We start from the raw sequence: 14,631 nt of genomic DNA, 5'->3' as shown, positions 1-14,631 counted from the left end.
ATGGAGGTCCAGGGGGGTCTTAATGAGAGTCAGTTCGGGGGTCCAGAAGATGATCTATATCCCCCTGCCGCCTCCCATCTCTCACACCACCTTAAAAAACACAGCATGCTGCGTTTCCACCACAGTCTGTGGATAATCCCAATCACAGAGCCGCGTGCAGTCCCAAATGTTGCCCTCAGACCATGTGCACAGAGCTGGGCTACCTTCCACACAGCTTCCCCACTCCTGCTGAGCTCTGATTACAAAAGCAGCCTCGCGGGAAGGTTGTATCGACAATAACATGAAACAGCTGCATAGCGCAAAACACTGAGATCTGAATACTTTTCATCATTATGTAGCAGCCTCTGTGGGGAAAAACAATCTGGCTAATCCGGACTCAGTTTGGAACCTAAACCCTCTGTCAGTTTGTTGGTCCACGGCGGAGGCAGACAGGAACACTGATCGCATGCATTTATATCATGAGTGTGTTAAACTCACGTCGTTCTGCAGATGGAGACAGATGAATCATCCACACACACTAGGGTTGAACCATATGGGAAAAAACAATCATATTTTGAGATTAATTGTACAGATATTGCAAAAATGATCCACCACTTTAGTGGCAATTTTGCAGTACAATTTTCATTTTCACTGAAAAAGCTCATTAGAAAAATGTGATTTTTGCTGGGGTCTGCACCAAACAATCATGTTTATTATATCTGGAAAATACAATTTGGAAGCCAGGGCATCTCTGTAGCACCATAAAACTTGATTTACAACAATGTTTGTCAGATATTTTACTTTTAGCAAAAAATTCAGCCCAAGCACAGCCACATGCACGTCTCCCTGAGTCCCAATCCCTCTGCCCAGTGTTACAGGTATTTACCCCTGGGGACATGTGAATCACAGCAATGCCACCCAAGGCTGATGGGATAGCTGAGTGAACACCTAACCCTCCCACCCTTTCTCCATTTCCATGCTGTACTCTAACTGAACACGGTGAACCTCTACTTCCTGCCGTCCTGTCTGACACATCATCTGGGTGCAGGTAGACAACAGAAAGGGAGAGACAGACACTCCAGGGTGCCTGCTACTGTATAGCGCTGCCGTGGAATAGCTCATTATCTTAAAGCTTCATTTCCCACGTAGATTTAACACAGGGTTCACACTGAAGTCACCCACCTCCGACGGAGAGCGCTAAATTGCAAATGAGCTGGTAATGGTGGCGTCTCGAACAAAGTACAAGTAAAAGCAGCGGAAGTGTTTCGGCTGCTGTCCTTTAGGTAATGGTATCATTTCAGATTCATGCTGGGAGCGCTTCGAAAAATACAAGCGCCCACACTTGTTTTTCCATGACATTAGGACTACCCCGCATCAAGCGGTAAATGGGTTTTACTCAAATGCAAAGCATTTCATGTGAAAAAAAATAAAAATAATAATAAATTGAGCTGTAGAGGGCTGGAAAGCTGAGCCATATGATTGATGGTGTTTTTATCTCTCATATAGTGTCCTTAAGACATTCTTACAATAACTCTATTGGCACTGTGGCTACAGCATGTCTATGATATGCCAAATTGAGTTTGTTATGACTCATGACTATCATGTCAAGTCAGTTTGTGGTATGCTTTTTCATCTCCTGTGTTTTCATTGTAATATTAATACCTGTTCCAACATGTGCTCTGGCAAACCCCATACATTGTTTGTGCAGCAGCTCATTACGACCTATAGCTTACATTTTAAGGTTAAGCGACCTCTAATGCAGTGGTTCTTTTTTTTTTTCCAATAATGTACCCCCTTGAAATATTTTTTACCCCTGACCAGTGGGAAAAAAAAAAAAAAAAAAAAAAAAAGTAGCCTATATAACATGGTCCTATACAGCTTCATCAGTTTCTGAAACAGCAGCCTGATATACTGAGGATATACTGTTGAATACAAAATGTGGTTTATCAAACTTAGATTTGCATTTTATTATTGAACTTATTATAGCATGGGCTACTTATTTTAGGAATTATGTGTCCCCCATATTTTTAAATCAACATTTTGCATTGCATACATTTTAAATTCCATTCTGCTCTGGTCCTGTAAATAATGACAGTGTAGTGGTGTAGCAGTAAGGGAGCGACAGGGGCCATGTAAGGCGCCTGGTGGGTGTCAGGGCTGAACAAAATTAAGAACCCAAACGCACGACTCCAAACAAGAGTTCTAAAGAAAAAACTTTTAATAATAAAGTAACAACTTAAATATCCATACAAAGTGACAACAGAAATATACTATGACAAAAGTATTAACGGAAAATCTCTCTTAACGAGGAATAACAAACAAAGGCAAGGCAAAAGTATCAAAGAAACAAGAGAGCAAAACAATGACAAAACAAAGTAGCAACGGAAATACAAAACCTGACTTGAGACTTGACGTGACGTGACAAGGATCATGGACGTGACGTGATAAAGCAGGACAAAACAAGACGAAGCAGGACGAACTCGCACAGGACAAAGGGAAACAAGGACTATATATACACACAAGGTAATGGGGAACAGGTGGAAACAATCAGGGCGTGGCAGACAATCAGACTAGAGGAAAACACACAAGGGGAAGGGCAAGTGACCTGACACAAGAGGAGAGTGGGATATCAAAATAAAACAGGAAGTCACGAGACAAGACACAAGAACAAAACCTAACAAAACAAAACATAATTTTCATGGCATGACAGTACCCCCCCCTCTAGGGACGGCTCCTGACGTCCCAAACAGTCTGTAGGGCACAGGGATGGATGGCCGTCGTGAGACGGGGGGAGGAGGAGGCCAAAACAAAAATCTCCAGGGCGGAAGTCTATGGACGAGGCGGTGCTCTGGCGGACGACCAGGGCGCAAGGATCCATGGACGAAGCGGTGCTCTGGCGGATGGCCAGGGCGCAGGGAACCATGGACGGGGCGGTGCTCTGGCGGACGGCCAGGGCGCAGGGAACCATGGACGAGGCGGCGCTCTGGCGGACGGCCAGGGCGATGGGAACCATGGACGAGGCGGCGCTCTGGCGGACGGCCAGGGCGATGGGAACCATGGACGAGGTGGCGCTCTGGCGGACGGCCAGAGTGCTGGCGGTCAAGGCGGACCCACCCTGGATGGCTGCAGTGTGGGTGGGACCACACTGCAGAGCGACCATAACTTCCTGCAGAGCAGACTTGGGGCCGCCAGGCAGCGGAAGCAGCAGGGTGAACTCTGGACCGCCAGACAGCGGCGACGTGGACTCTGGACCGCCGGGCAGCGGCGACGTGTACTCTGGACTGCCGGGCAGCGACGACGTGGACTCGGGACCGCCGGGCAGCGGCGACGTCCACTCCGGGCCGCCGGGCAGCGGCGACGGCAACGTGGACTCGGGACCGCCGGGCAGCAGCGACGTGGACTCGGGACCGCTGGGCAGAGGCAGCGGCGGCAGCGGTGACGTGGACTCGGGACCGCCGGGCAGAGGCAGCGGCGGCAGCGGCGACGTGGACTCCGGACCGCCGGGCAGCGGCGACGTGGACTCCGGACCGCAGGGCAGCGGCGACGTGGACTCCGGACCGCAGGGCAGCGGCGACGGCAACGTGGACTCGGGGCCGCCGGGCAGCGGCGACGGCCACTCCAGGCCGCCGGGCAGCGGCGACGTCCACTCCAGGCCGCCGGGCAGCGGCAACGTCCACTCCAGGCCGCCGGGCAGCGGCAACGTCCACTCCAGGCCGCCGGGCAGCGGCAACGTCCACTCCAGGAACTTGAACAGGGACTGGGGTCTGGGCAGCCAGTCGGGCTCGGGGAACTGTGACATGGACTGGGGCCGGGACAGCCAGTCGGACTCGAGGTACTGTGACTGTGACATGGACTGGGGCAGTGGGTCCGGCTTGGGGAACTGTGACAGGAACCTGGGCAGCCAGTCTGGTACGGGGAACTGGGACAAGGGCAGTGGCTGGAACACCCAGTCTGGCTCGGGGCACTGGGACAGGGGCAGCCAGTCCGGTTCGGGGTACTGGGGCAGGAACCAAGGCCGGGTCCGGAACAGCTGGTCGGGCTTGGCAAACTGTGACATGGACTGGGGCAATGGGTCCAGTTCGGGAAACTGGGACTGGTGCGGCTTGAGGTTCTGTGACTGTGACATGGACTGGGACAGCCGGTCCGGTTCGGGGAACTGGGACTGGTGCCGGGGAAGCTGATCCGGCACCGGGGACTGTGACCGGGACCGGGGCAGCCACTTGGGTTCGAGGTACTGTGACAGTGACATGGACCGGAGCAACCTGTCTGACCCTGGGAACTGGGACTGGGGCAGCCAATCTGGTTCTGGGAACTGGGACAGGTGCCGGGGAAGCTGATCCAGCACGGGGGACTGTGACCGGGACTGGGGCAGCCAGTCTGGACCTGGGAACTGGGACTGGGGCAGCCACTTGGGTTCGAGGTACTGTGACATGAACCGGGACAGCCTGTCTGGCCATGGGAACTGGGACTGGGGCAGCCAGTCTGGTTCTGGGAACTGGGACAGGTACTGCTCGGCTGCTAAGGCTAGTAGCTGGGCTTGCTAGGCCGCAGAGGCTAGTAGCTGGGCCTGCTAGGCCGCAGAGGCTGCTATGGCTAGTAGCTTGGCTGCTATGGCTAGTAGCTTGGCTGCTGGGACTGGCAGCTAGGCTAGCTAGGCTGCTTGGACTACTGGAACTGGTAGCTGGGTTAGCTAGGCTGCTGGGAGTAGTAGCTGGGCTAGCTAGGTTGCTAGGGCTGCTATGGCTGGTAGTTGGGCTAGCTAGGCTGCTAGGGCTGCTATGGCTGGTAGCTGGGCTGCTTGGACTGGTAGCTAGGCTACTGGGACTGGTAACTGGGCTAGCTAGGCTGCTAGGACTGCTATGGCAGGTAGCTGGGCTGCTAGGACTGGTGGCTTGACTCACTTGGCTGCTGGGGCTCGTGGCTTGACTCACTTGGTTGCTGGGGCTCGTGGCTTGACTCACTTGGTTGCTGGGGCTCGTGGCTTGACTCACTGGGCTGCTTGGGCTCCGGGCTAAGCTTGCCAGGGTGCCGAGGCTGATGGCTGGGCTGCGACTAGCACGCTGTAGACCCGCAAGCCGGCGCCTGGCCAGCTGGTGGCTACGAGGGCCCCCAAAGGCCAGTCGGGTTCCCTGAAATGGGCTCTGGAACGGAGCAGCAGGACAGGCAACAGGGAGCTGCTGTGGCACATGAGACTGGGGTGCAGGTCGGGAGGACATATCAGTCCACAACCGCTGACAAAATATAATGACTTCTGCTGGGGTCATTTCCCGCTCGTTCATTTTGTCAGCTGTTCTGAGTCGGCTGGGTTCTTTCTGTCAGGGCTGAACAAAATTAAGAACCCAAACGCACGACTCCAAACAAGAGTTCTAAAGAAAAAACTTTTAATAATAAAGTAACAACTTAAATATCCATACAAAGTGACAACAGAAATATACTATGACAAAAGTATCAACGGAAAATCTCTCTTAACGAGGAATAACAAACAAAGGCAAGGCAAAAGTATCAAAGAAACAAGAGAGCAAAACAATGACAAAACAAAGTAGCAACGGAAATACAAAACCTGACTTGAGACTTGACGTGACGTGACAAGGATCATGGACGTGACGTGATAAAGCAGGACAAAACAAGACGAAGCAGGACGAACTCGCACAGGACAAAGGGAAACAAGGACTATATATACACACAAGGTAATGGGGAACAGGTGGAAACAATCAGGGCGTGGCAGACAATCAGACTAGAGGAAAACACACAAGGGGAAGGGCAAGTGACCTGACACAAGAGGAGAGTGGGATATCAAAATAAAACAGGAAGCCACGAGACAAGACACAAGAACAAAACCTAACAAAACAAAACATAATTTTCATGGCATGACTGTGGGCTGGTGGGTGGGTCACTCAGCTGATCCTGATTCAAATCCAAGCAAGAGCAGTGTTTGCTTTGAGGTAGCTAACGTTAGCTAGCTCGATGTTTCTCAAATGGGAGCACGCATACCCCTGGTGGTATGTTGGAGTACTGCAGGGGGTACGTGAGATTTTTTTTTAAATGCATTCTCTAAAATAATTAGCCTATGCTATAAAAAGTTCAACAAAAATTACAAAAGTAAGTTTGATAAATGATATTTGCATTCAGTTTTCCCTCCAGGTTTCTTGAAGGTGTTAAATATGTGTGTTAGTGGTTTAAATCTGCTGCCGTGGTCGCTGAACCAAGTTTGTTCATTATGACAAACAAACAAACCAAAAAAAAAAAAAAAGCCAAGCCAAACAAACAAACAAACAAACAAAAAATCTAAAAAATGGATGTGTGGTTGAAACGGAGCCGTGATACAGCTGAAAACAAGGAGGAAGGAGTGAAAATGAAGCAAAAACAGAAAGAACAAGATCTGCTCATATTAGTGAACTTCGCTAAATTAGGTAGCTAATATTAGCTAACGTTTTGTAACCTTAACCTTTTCTTAACCTTAACAAAGTATTTTTAGCATAACCAATAATATAACTAAGTATTTTTAGCATAACCAATGATATAACTAAATATTTTTAGTATAACCAATAATATAACTAAGTATTTTTAGTACAACCCAGTATTTTTGGTGGTATTGTTAGTCGCTAACAAATGTTAGCTCACTAGCTCTCTAGGAAACAGCTCTCCTTGTTGTCCAGTGTGGCCTCAAACATTTGTTGTATCTTGGTTGAATAATTTTCATTCCCAAACACATTACATTCTCCTGGGATCCTGTTCACCTCCTGTGTTGGGGCTTTTCAAACTTTTTCACATTCTGGATGGCTGAGTTGACTGTCAACAAGCCTGGGACGCCTGTTTGAAGGGGTTTTGCCTGCCGGGGCCCCTTACATCAAGATGTGATCTGAAGTGCGGCCCCTGAGCACAGTCTCGCACCACCTTTCATTTACACACAAGGAAAGTGACCACAACCCAGCATCACTCATCTGACCTTTAAATATGGCATTTTGATAATTATACATATAATTGTCTTGTCATTTTTAACCCTATAAAGCCTGAACTATGAAAGAATTGGCAGAAAATTCCAATTTTTTGAAATTGAACCCTTTATTTAGTCCTATAACAATATATATATATATATATATATATATATATATATATATATATATATATATATATATATATATATATATATAAAAAATTCAAAAAATATGTTATTACACAACCTTTCTGGTGTATGATATATGATATGTACTTGAAGTGCCAATAGTATGGTCCAGGGTGAACAGGGGAAGTGTTCAAAGGTATACAACAGTATTTTGGTCAAGTATTGATTAAACTGAAAACGAAAAACAGAATTGAAAATGTGTATCATATATGATACAAATGGCTTTATAGGGTTAAGTTATTTATTTAGTCATTTATTTGGCATTTTATTCATTATTTCATTTTTATTTATTCATTTATTTATTCACTAATATTCCTGGTAATATTTTTTGCTAAAGTTCTTTTTCTTTTTTTTTTTTTTTTTACTTTTTAATATTCTTTTTATTTTGTGATAATTTTTTGCTACCCTCCTGACACCTTTTTCACATGTTCAAAGGATAAAACTGTTCAGATGTCACACTTTAACCCGGACAACTCTTGGTGAGATTAAACCACAAAAGAAACAAAATGATGCTTTGTACATTTTCTGCATCATAACTATTTCTAGTGAGTAAACCTCCAGTGGAAATTACCTATGTGGTGTGCCTGTGGTATTCAACAGCGAGCGTTTAATGATCTCACAGTGCTTTATGGCACATTATCTCAGAGAGCACCCCATTATAATCCTTTAATAAACCTATACAGACTTATAATGTGCCTGTAATACTCAATTGTAAGTTTACAGTGACTTTGTTGTGGTTCATCTCCTATCATATTCCTATCATAGCTAATCAGTGCAAAATGATGGTATAATGTGATATTTAATGTTAGGTCTACCTCTAAAAGTAAGGACTGTATAAGAATGAGTGCACTGCTACTCACAGTCCTCATATTATTCTGTACCAACACATCTCCCTTTCACTTGGCATGTGTGTGTGTGTGTGTGTGTGTGTGTGTGTGTGTGTGTGTGTGTGTGTGTTGGGGGGTGGGGGGTGGAGGGGGGTTAGGAGGATTGCCCCAGTGTCAGCCAGTCACTTGTGCATTGTGAAGCAGAGAAGCCCCAGTCAGTCGAGCCTGTGTGATCAGTGAGACTGGAGCAGGGCTTGGAGCTCCAACACCTCCTCTCTCTCTCTCTCTCTCTCTCTCTCTCTCTCACACACACACACACACACACACACACACTCACCCCCCCCTCTCTCTCTCTCTCACACACACACACACTCACTCTCTCTCTCTCTCTCTCTCTCTCTCTCTCTCTCTCTCCCTCTCTCTCCAAACTTCAACCAACAGGACCAGGACTGGACTCTTCATTCAAAAACAACCTCCTCAACTCTATTTTTAAAAAATTTCTTTCATGGAAAAAAGCACTGGGGTTTCTTGAGATGGCTTTGCAATTTTTATATCTCCATGGAGGGGCACAGGTACTGTCCTGCCGGGGTTATTTTTGGGTGAAGTAAAACATTTCTCTCTCTCTCTCTCTCTCTCTCTTTTTTTTTTTTTTTCTTACATTCGTACTCTCGCTGGACTTTTCATGCCGGAGCAAGTCCTTCTTTGCAATGAGTGATTTCTTCCTAAGTCCCTGGCACTAAGGGGAAAAGCGGACAGAGCCCCACAGCCTTTATGGAAAACCTCACCATGGCTAACATGACCGTGGAGAACGGCACGGCGGTGCAGGACAACCAGACCCTTGGCGTTTGGACTGACTACACAGCTGAATACAAAGTGGCCAGCGTGTTTTTGGTGTCTGTCATATGCGGGGTGGGGATAGTGGGGAATGTGATGGTGATCCTGGTGGTGCTGACCACCAAACACATGCGGACCCCCACCAACTGCTACCTGGTGAGCCTGGCCGCGGCTGACCTGATGGTGCTCACCGCCGCCGGGCTGCCCAACATCACGGACGCGCTGTACGGACAGTGGGTGTACGGCTACGTGGGCTGCCTGGGCATCACTTACTTCCAGTACCTGGGCATCAACGCGTCCTCCTGCTCCATCACCGCCTTCACGGTGGAGCGCTACATCGCCATCTGCCACCCCATCAAAGCGCAGTTCCTGTGCACTTTATCCAGGGCGAAGAAGATCATCATGCTGGTGTGGGCTCTCACCTCCGTCTACTGCGTCATGTGGCTGTTCCTGTCCGACACCACAAAGCTCGTCTACGACAACGCCGTCCTGCTCAGCTGCGCCTACAAAGTGTCCCGGAGTCACTACCTGCCCATCTACTTCACGGATTTCGCCGTGTTTTACGTGCTGCCCCTCATCCTCGCCACCGTTCTGTACGGCCTGATCGCCAGGATCCTCTTCCTCAACCCGCTGCCCTCGGACCCGAAGGAGAACACCAAGAAGTGGAAGAAGGAGAGCTGTCAGGGGGGCAGGATGGTCAGCACCAGCTCCTCCAGCAGCACCACGGCTGCCTCCCGCAGACAGGTGGCCACTCTGCCCATTCATATCACTGTGCGTGTGTGTGTGCGTGTGTGTGCACGGGGGATGTTTGGAGTGTAAACCCACCTAAACCAAGTCTACCTGCTCAGTTTCTCACGTTAATAATGCACTGCAATAACATTTTGAATAGTAGGTAGGCTACCTGAACTCACTGTATCTGTATTTGTGGAAAACTGTTGAGCCACCTCTCCAAGCTCACAGTACAGTACTCAGCACACATTCATACAGCACATCAGAGAGTGCAACTGACCCCAGATCTGTCAGAAAAAGGTCTTTCAAGGAGACAAATGGGAGAAAATAATGCTTTTCTACAGATGATTTCTGTTCATTGCGATAGGTTTTTATTGCCTTATAATGATCAGCAGGTGGAGGCCATAGTTTATTATCCTCTTTACTTGTGTGTGTGTGTGTGTGTGTGTGTGTGTGTGTGTGTGTGTGTGTGCGTGAGAGAGCGAGACAGAGGGAGTCAGAGTCAGTGTGCAACATTATAGCTTTGCTTTGGCAACATTCAGTGTCTGTGTGCTGTCATGCCAATAAAGCCAATTTGAGAGAGAGAGACATCGAGAGAGAGAGAGAGTGAGAGAGAGAGAGCATCTCTCTTCCCTTTAAGGATAAAGATGTGCTGGCTTATCCCACCCCTAGTAAACACACACTGCCCAAGTCTGTTCCAGCATTAACACTGACTTTCTTGCATTTGCCAAAAACAAAAATATGTCTAAAGGAACAAGAAAGGTGCAAGGAATTCCAGATGGGTTCATGGTGCAAAGCATAATGAATAATGAAGTTAAAAAAAAAAAAAAAAAACACACAAGCAAGAGTGTGTAAGATGATACAGGTAGACAGGAGAGGTTGATGTTTGTTTATCAGTGAGAGAAACCTTCCTGGAATGACGGGGGGTGTGGTGGCCTGAGGGCGCTCCACGGCCTCTTGGACAGTGTAATCCGTTAACCCTGACTCAAACACACTTTGGGATTTTTTCTGTTTTATCTGTCAGCTAACAAGAGGAGGGATCAGTGCTTTTTAATGGGCTGTATGGTTAGGATTTCATGTTAACCCACAGCTCATTACCAGAGCCCACACCAAAACAAACAAAAAAAATCTGACTGGTCCACAGCTGATGGTCGTTGTGCACAAGGTACAATCCATACCATTTACGAGGGGCTTATTGAATTACCCCGAAAGGTCAAAATGTAATGAGCATCTTGGATATTTTGTTCACTGAAGACACCAGCAAAGCCCTTAACCAATCCAATTGGGCTCACCTCCCAGGAGCTGAGACCCCACAACAAAAATATAAATAAGATATAATTCCATCTGAAGATAATACCACTAAGTGATTTTATCTGCAGCTTTGTCAGGTTGGGCACATGGATTTTGTATTGTCAGTTTTTCTTGTTACAAATTAATCGGCAGACCAAGTGTGCAGGGTCTGAATAAATGATGAATGAATACGTTTTTCGATTTTCATGAAAGTTTTTTTTTTTTTTAACATGCACTAAGGAGTTTTTTACAAGGAACAGCTCAGCGTGTTTGCATTCAAAATTGATCCTCTAGTATTGTCGCCAAATCTACGAGTTGAATAAACCTCTTACCTCAGAAACCTTTGCAAGTGGCTTTCCCAGATGTCTCTGCTGCTATTAGCATTGATTTTCCAGTGCAAAAGCCATACTTTCTTTTTAATCTCTTGGTTTGGCAAAAACTGTAATGCAGCCCTCTTGTGAGCGACTTTGACAAAGCTGTGCTAGCCAGGATTTTTATTTTCAAATGCAAGCAGACAGCAGGGTACAAATACTTTAAAGGAGACAAGGTAGGGCTGCAACGGTGAAGTGCATCACATCCTCACTAATTGAAATGCCATCGATTCACCCTATTTGCCCAAATTAAATTTAGTTGCTGGGTGTGGACACTTGTCCGCTCACAGGGGGATGAACTGAAAATTAAGACTGAAATACAAACTTTGTTGTAAACAGAGAAAGCAGAGCTCACCAACATTACATCTTTTTCCTGTCTTGTCCCTTTGGCTTCCTCTGAGGTTCCACAAGGCTGGTGAACATGACTGTTGGTGCAGTTTACTGACTTCATGCAATATGAGTTTTGGGTCCTTTAGTTCAAAGCTGCACGGGGCACCTTTCCATTGTTGGGGATAATCAATCATTAAAACTTTTTTTTATGGGCACAAGCTCTTAAATACAGATTATGTGCACACTCTGTGAATATTAAATTGGATTACACATGGGATTATTTTTACGGCTGCACAAACTGGAAGCTGCATTTTTACCTGTGTGTTGGGTGAAATGTTAAAAATGACAAAAGAGTTTTGTTTAAGGTTAAGGTTAGGTTTAAACTCTGGTTGAGGTGACTTTGAAAATTGGAAAAAGGAATGTTTTGGGCAAAATCCCCTTTTTCTGACTGACCCAGGCTGAGACAAGATGTTCCATTCCATTTTGCAAATCGGTTCATCCACCGGTTCAGTTTCCATGGGTAGCATTTTGTGTTAGCTTAGCATAAAGACTTGAAGTTAATGGGAGTTGTTAGCCTAGCTCTGTCAAAGTGAGAAAATAAACCTTACACCAACTCCTAAGCTGTGTTATTTACACAGTGTATCATGTGGTATTGAAATACACATCTCGGAATAGTTTTTTTTAATTAATTAATTAATTTTAGGAGAAATTAGATGTTTGGAACTATAATCCCTGAGCACATGCATCCTTCTGTCTAGCACAGTGATCCTTAATGATCATCATGTCTCGTTGGAGTATTCCTTTAGGGTTAGGGAAGGGCTTTGGTCAGGGTTACATAAGCAAAACCTTCGCTAAAAATTCAAGCATGACTCACCAGAGAAGTCTTTATCTGAGATGGGAATCGAACCCAGATTGTTAGAATCATATTGTTAGATAGTCATATTTGTCTAGCCACCTGTAACCACACCACCAGCTTCCACAGTACAACCTGGGTCTATTTGTGCTTCCAGCATGCGTATTTTAAGACGTTCTCATTTGATTAAGACTGAGCACCAATCACACACCTCAGAGTCAGCTCACATGCCTTTCATGGTGTGCTTGTTTATCCTTCATGCGCCAGGAAAACACTTCAGATTTGATTAGAGGGATGCAATTGTCTTAAATAGCAGCCAAAAAGCACCTCTACATCCTGGTCTGTGATTTCATGTTTGTCTTTAACAGCACGACTGTGTTTCATCAGGTGACAAAGATGCTGGCTGTAGTGGTGATCCTCTTCGCCTTACTTTGGATGCCCTACCGCACCTTAGTGGTGGTCAACTCCTTCCTGGACAAGGCCTACCTGGACACCTGGTTCCTGCTCTTCTGCCGGCTCTGCATCTACTTAAACAGCGCCATCAACCCGGTCATCTACAACGCCATGTCCCAGAAGTTTCGCGCCGCTTTCAAGAAGCTGTGCCACTGCGGACCTCAGCGCATGGAGAAGCCCGCCTCTTACAGCGTGGCGCTCACCTACAGCGTTATCAAGGAGATTTCCAACGGGGAAAGCCCTGATCACTTCACGACGGAGATGGACGAGCTGACCACACCGACCGATCAGTTCCTGCCCACTAGCATCCTGCCGACCGCCAAGATGTCTTTTGAGGAGCCCTCCCTGTCGGGGAGCAGTATCAAAGCCTGACTGAAAATGCCTTTAGCATCTAGAGACTAGATGCTAAGAGAGGAAGAGACTAGCTGCCAAGTTTGACTTACTCTTGGAGTTTTTAGAGGTTTAATTTAAAGTGTTAAGCAGCCAAAATCACACTTAAAAAAAAACTCTGTCTCATTGGAAATATGGCTTGTTTGAGAGGATAATTTGGCAGAAACCAAATAGGACTTCAAAGAAGGTGAATGTGATGAGATGGGCTGCCATATAGAGAATAAATGTCTTCTTTTCCCATTTTACCCACTAAAGGAAGGTCAAGGCATTATTGTGAATTTCTCACAGTAGAATATATAGTACATATTAGAGGTAGGAATCCCTGGGTAACTCACTAAATGATTCAATCCTGATATTTAATCCAAGGTAACAATGGTATCATGATACATGCAATCATGCAATATGCAATATATTGTAATGGATATTGTTATGATACAATCGCGATATCTGTAACTGAAATTACCCTGGACAACTGACAAATTGAAAAATGTGAAATTGAAAAATCATTTTTAATAAGCAGGAATCAATTATGGTTTTTAGTGTTTTAATCTGCACAGCGACAGCAACATGAAAGTGACAGAGCAGTTCCAGTGGAAATATCCCTTGAACTCAAATATGTTGTCAGTGCAAATTAAGTTGAAAACTCAAACATCGATACTTGTCACGAGTGCATCACAATATACTGCATTATTGATTTACTTTTCCACCCTGGTACACATGTTTGAAGCAAAGGTCACTATTTTGACGAAAATGCTGCTAGCGTCTTACATCTTTGAAAGACATGAAACAATGTGCCCATTTGCAGGAAGTGATTTCACTAGCCATCACAGATTTGATTTGTAGACATGACAACCCAAACATCGTGAGAAGCATCCATTCTAGCATCTCAGAGCCTGCACCCACCACAACCGTCATTCCTCTAAACCCTAAACAGAGCCACACTCTTAAGGCCTGATTCATGTAAGACAAAACACGACAATATATCACTTACAACGACGAGGCATGTCTTCATGTCTTCAGGCATTTCACTTGTGGCAAAATACTTGAAGCACAATTCAGCTGCCAGAGAGTCAGCAAAGAGAAAGTCCTGGTCTGGCAGGAATGGTAGTGGTGTGTCAAAATCCTAAAGCTTTATCAGACATATGGCTTTTTAAATTTTTTATTGCGTCGGCATTGGTTTGACAGTGAAAGACATATCAAAGCTGAAAATAAATGGCCTTCTGGCATCAAATGACCACTGTGATTAAGTGAAAAGCCTGTAAAAGGTCAGTGGACAGTGTATTATAATGAATGGGAGAGAAGATGTACTATAGGTTGTTTATCAAAGGGTAAGAGCTGTCATGGCATAGAGGCTGCAATTCATAGATATTGGTTGAGCCCGCAGAGTGTAGCGCTTTTTCATTTTTTATTTTTATTTTTATTTTTTTTTATTATTCTCCTCAGCAAGACTCA

At 45.9% G+C, this 14,631-nt stretch overlaps 1 protein-coding gene across 1 annotated transcript; it reads left to right on the top strand.

The window, feature by feature from the left end:
- The first annotated feature begins 8,683 nt into the window (after positions 1–8,683).
- On the top strand, positions 8,684–13,161 carry trhra (thyrotropin-releasing hormone receptor a). Its single transcript, XM_030072471.1, has 2 exons — positions 8,684–9,507; positions 12,724–13,161. The coding sequence occupies exons 1-2, from the start codon at positions 8,701–8,703 to the stop codon at positions 13,159–13,161; spliced, it is 1,245 nt and encodes a 414-aa protein (XP_029928331.1). The 5' UTR covers positions 8,684–8,700.
- Positions 13,162–14,631: the final 1,470 nt, after the last annotated feature.

The sequence above is a fragment of the Myripristis murdjan genome, chromosome 16, assembly GCF_902150065.1.
Source record: "Myripristis murdjan chromosome 16, fMyrMur1.1, whole genome shotgun sequence".
Lineage (NCBI taxonomy): Eukaryota > Metazoa > Chordata > Actinopteri > Holocentriformes > Holocentridae > Myripristis > Myripristis murdjan.
Note: the sequence above shows the minus strand (reverse complement) of the source record. Positions and strands in the feature narration are given on the sequence as shown.

Bases quoted from the DNA above. Each gene is read 5' to 3' on its own strand.
- trhra (XM_030072471.1), top strand. From the start codon at position 8,701: ATGGAAAACCTCACCATGGCTAACATGACCGTGGAGAACGGCACGGCG. The intron at 9,508-12,723 runs GTGGCCACTCTG...GTGTTTCATCAG, and splicing joins CGGCTGCCTCCCGCAGACAG to GTGACAAAGATGCTGGCTGT.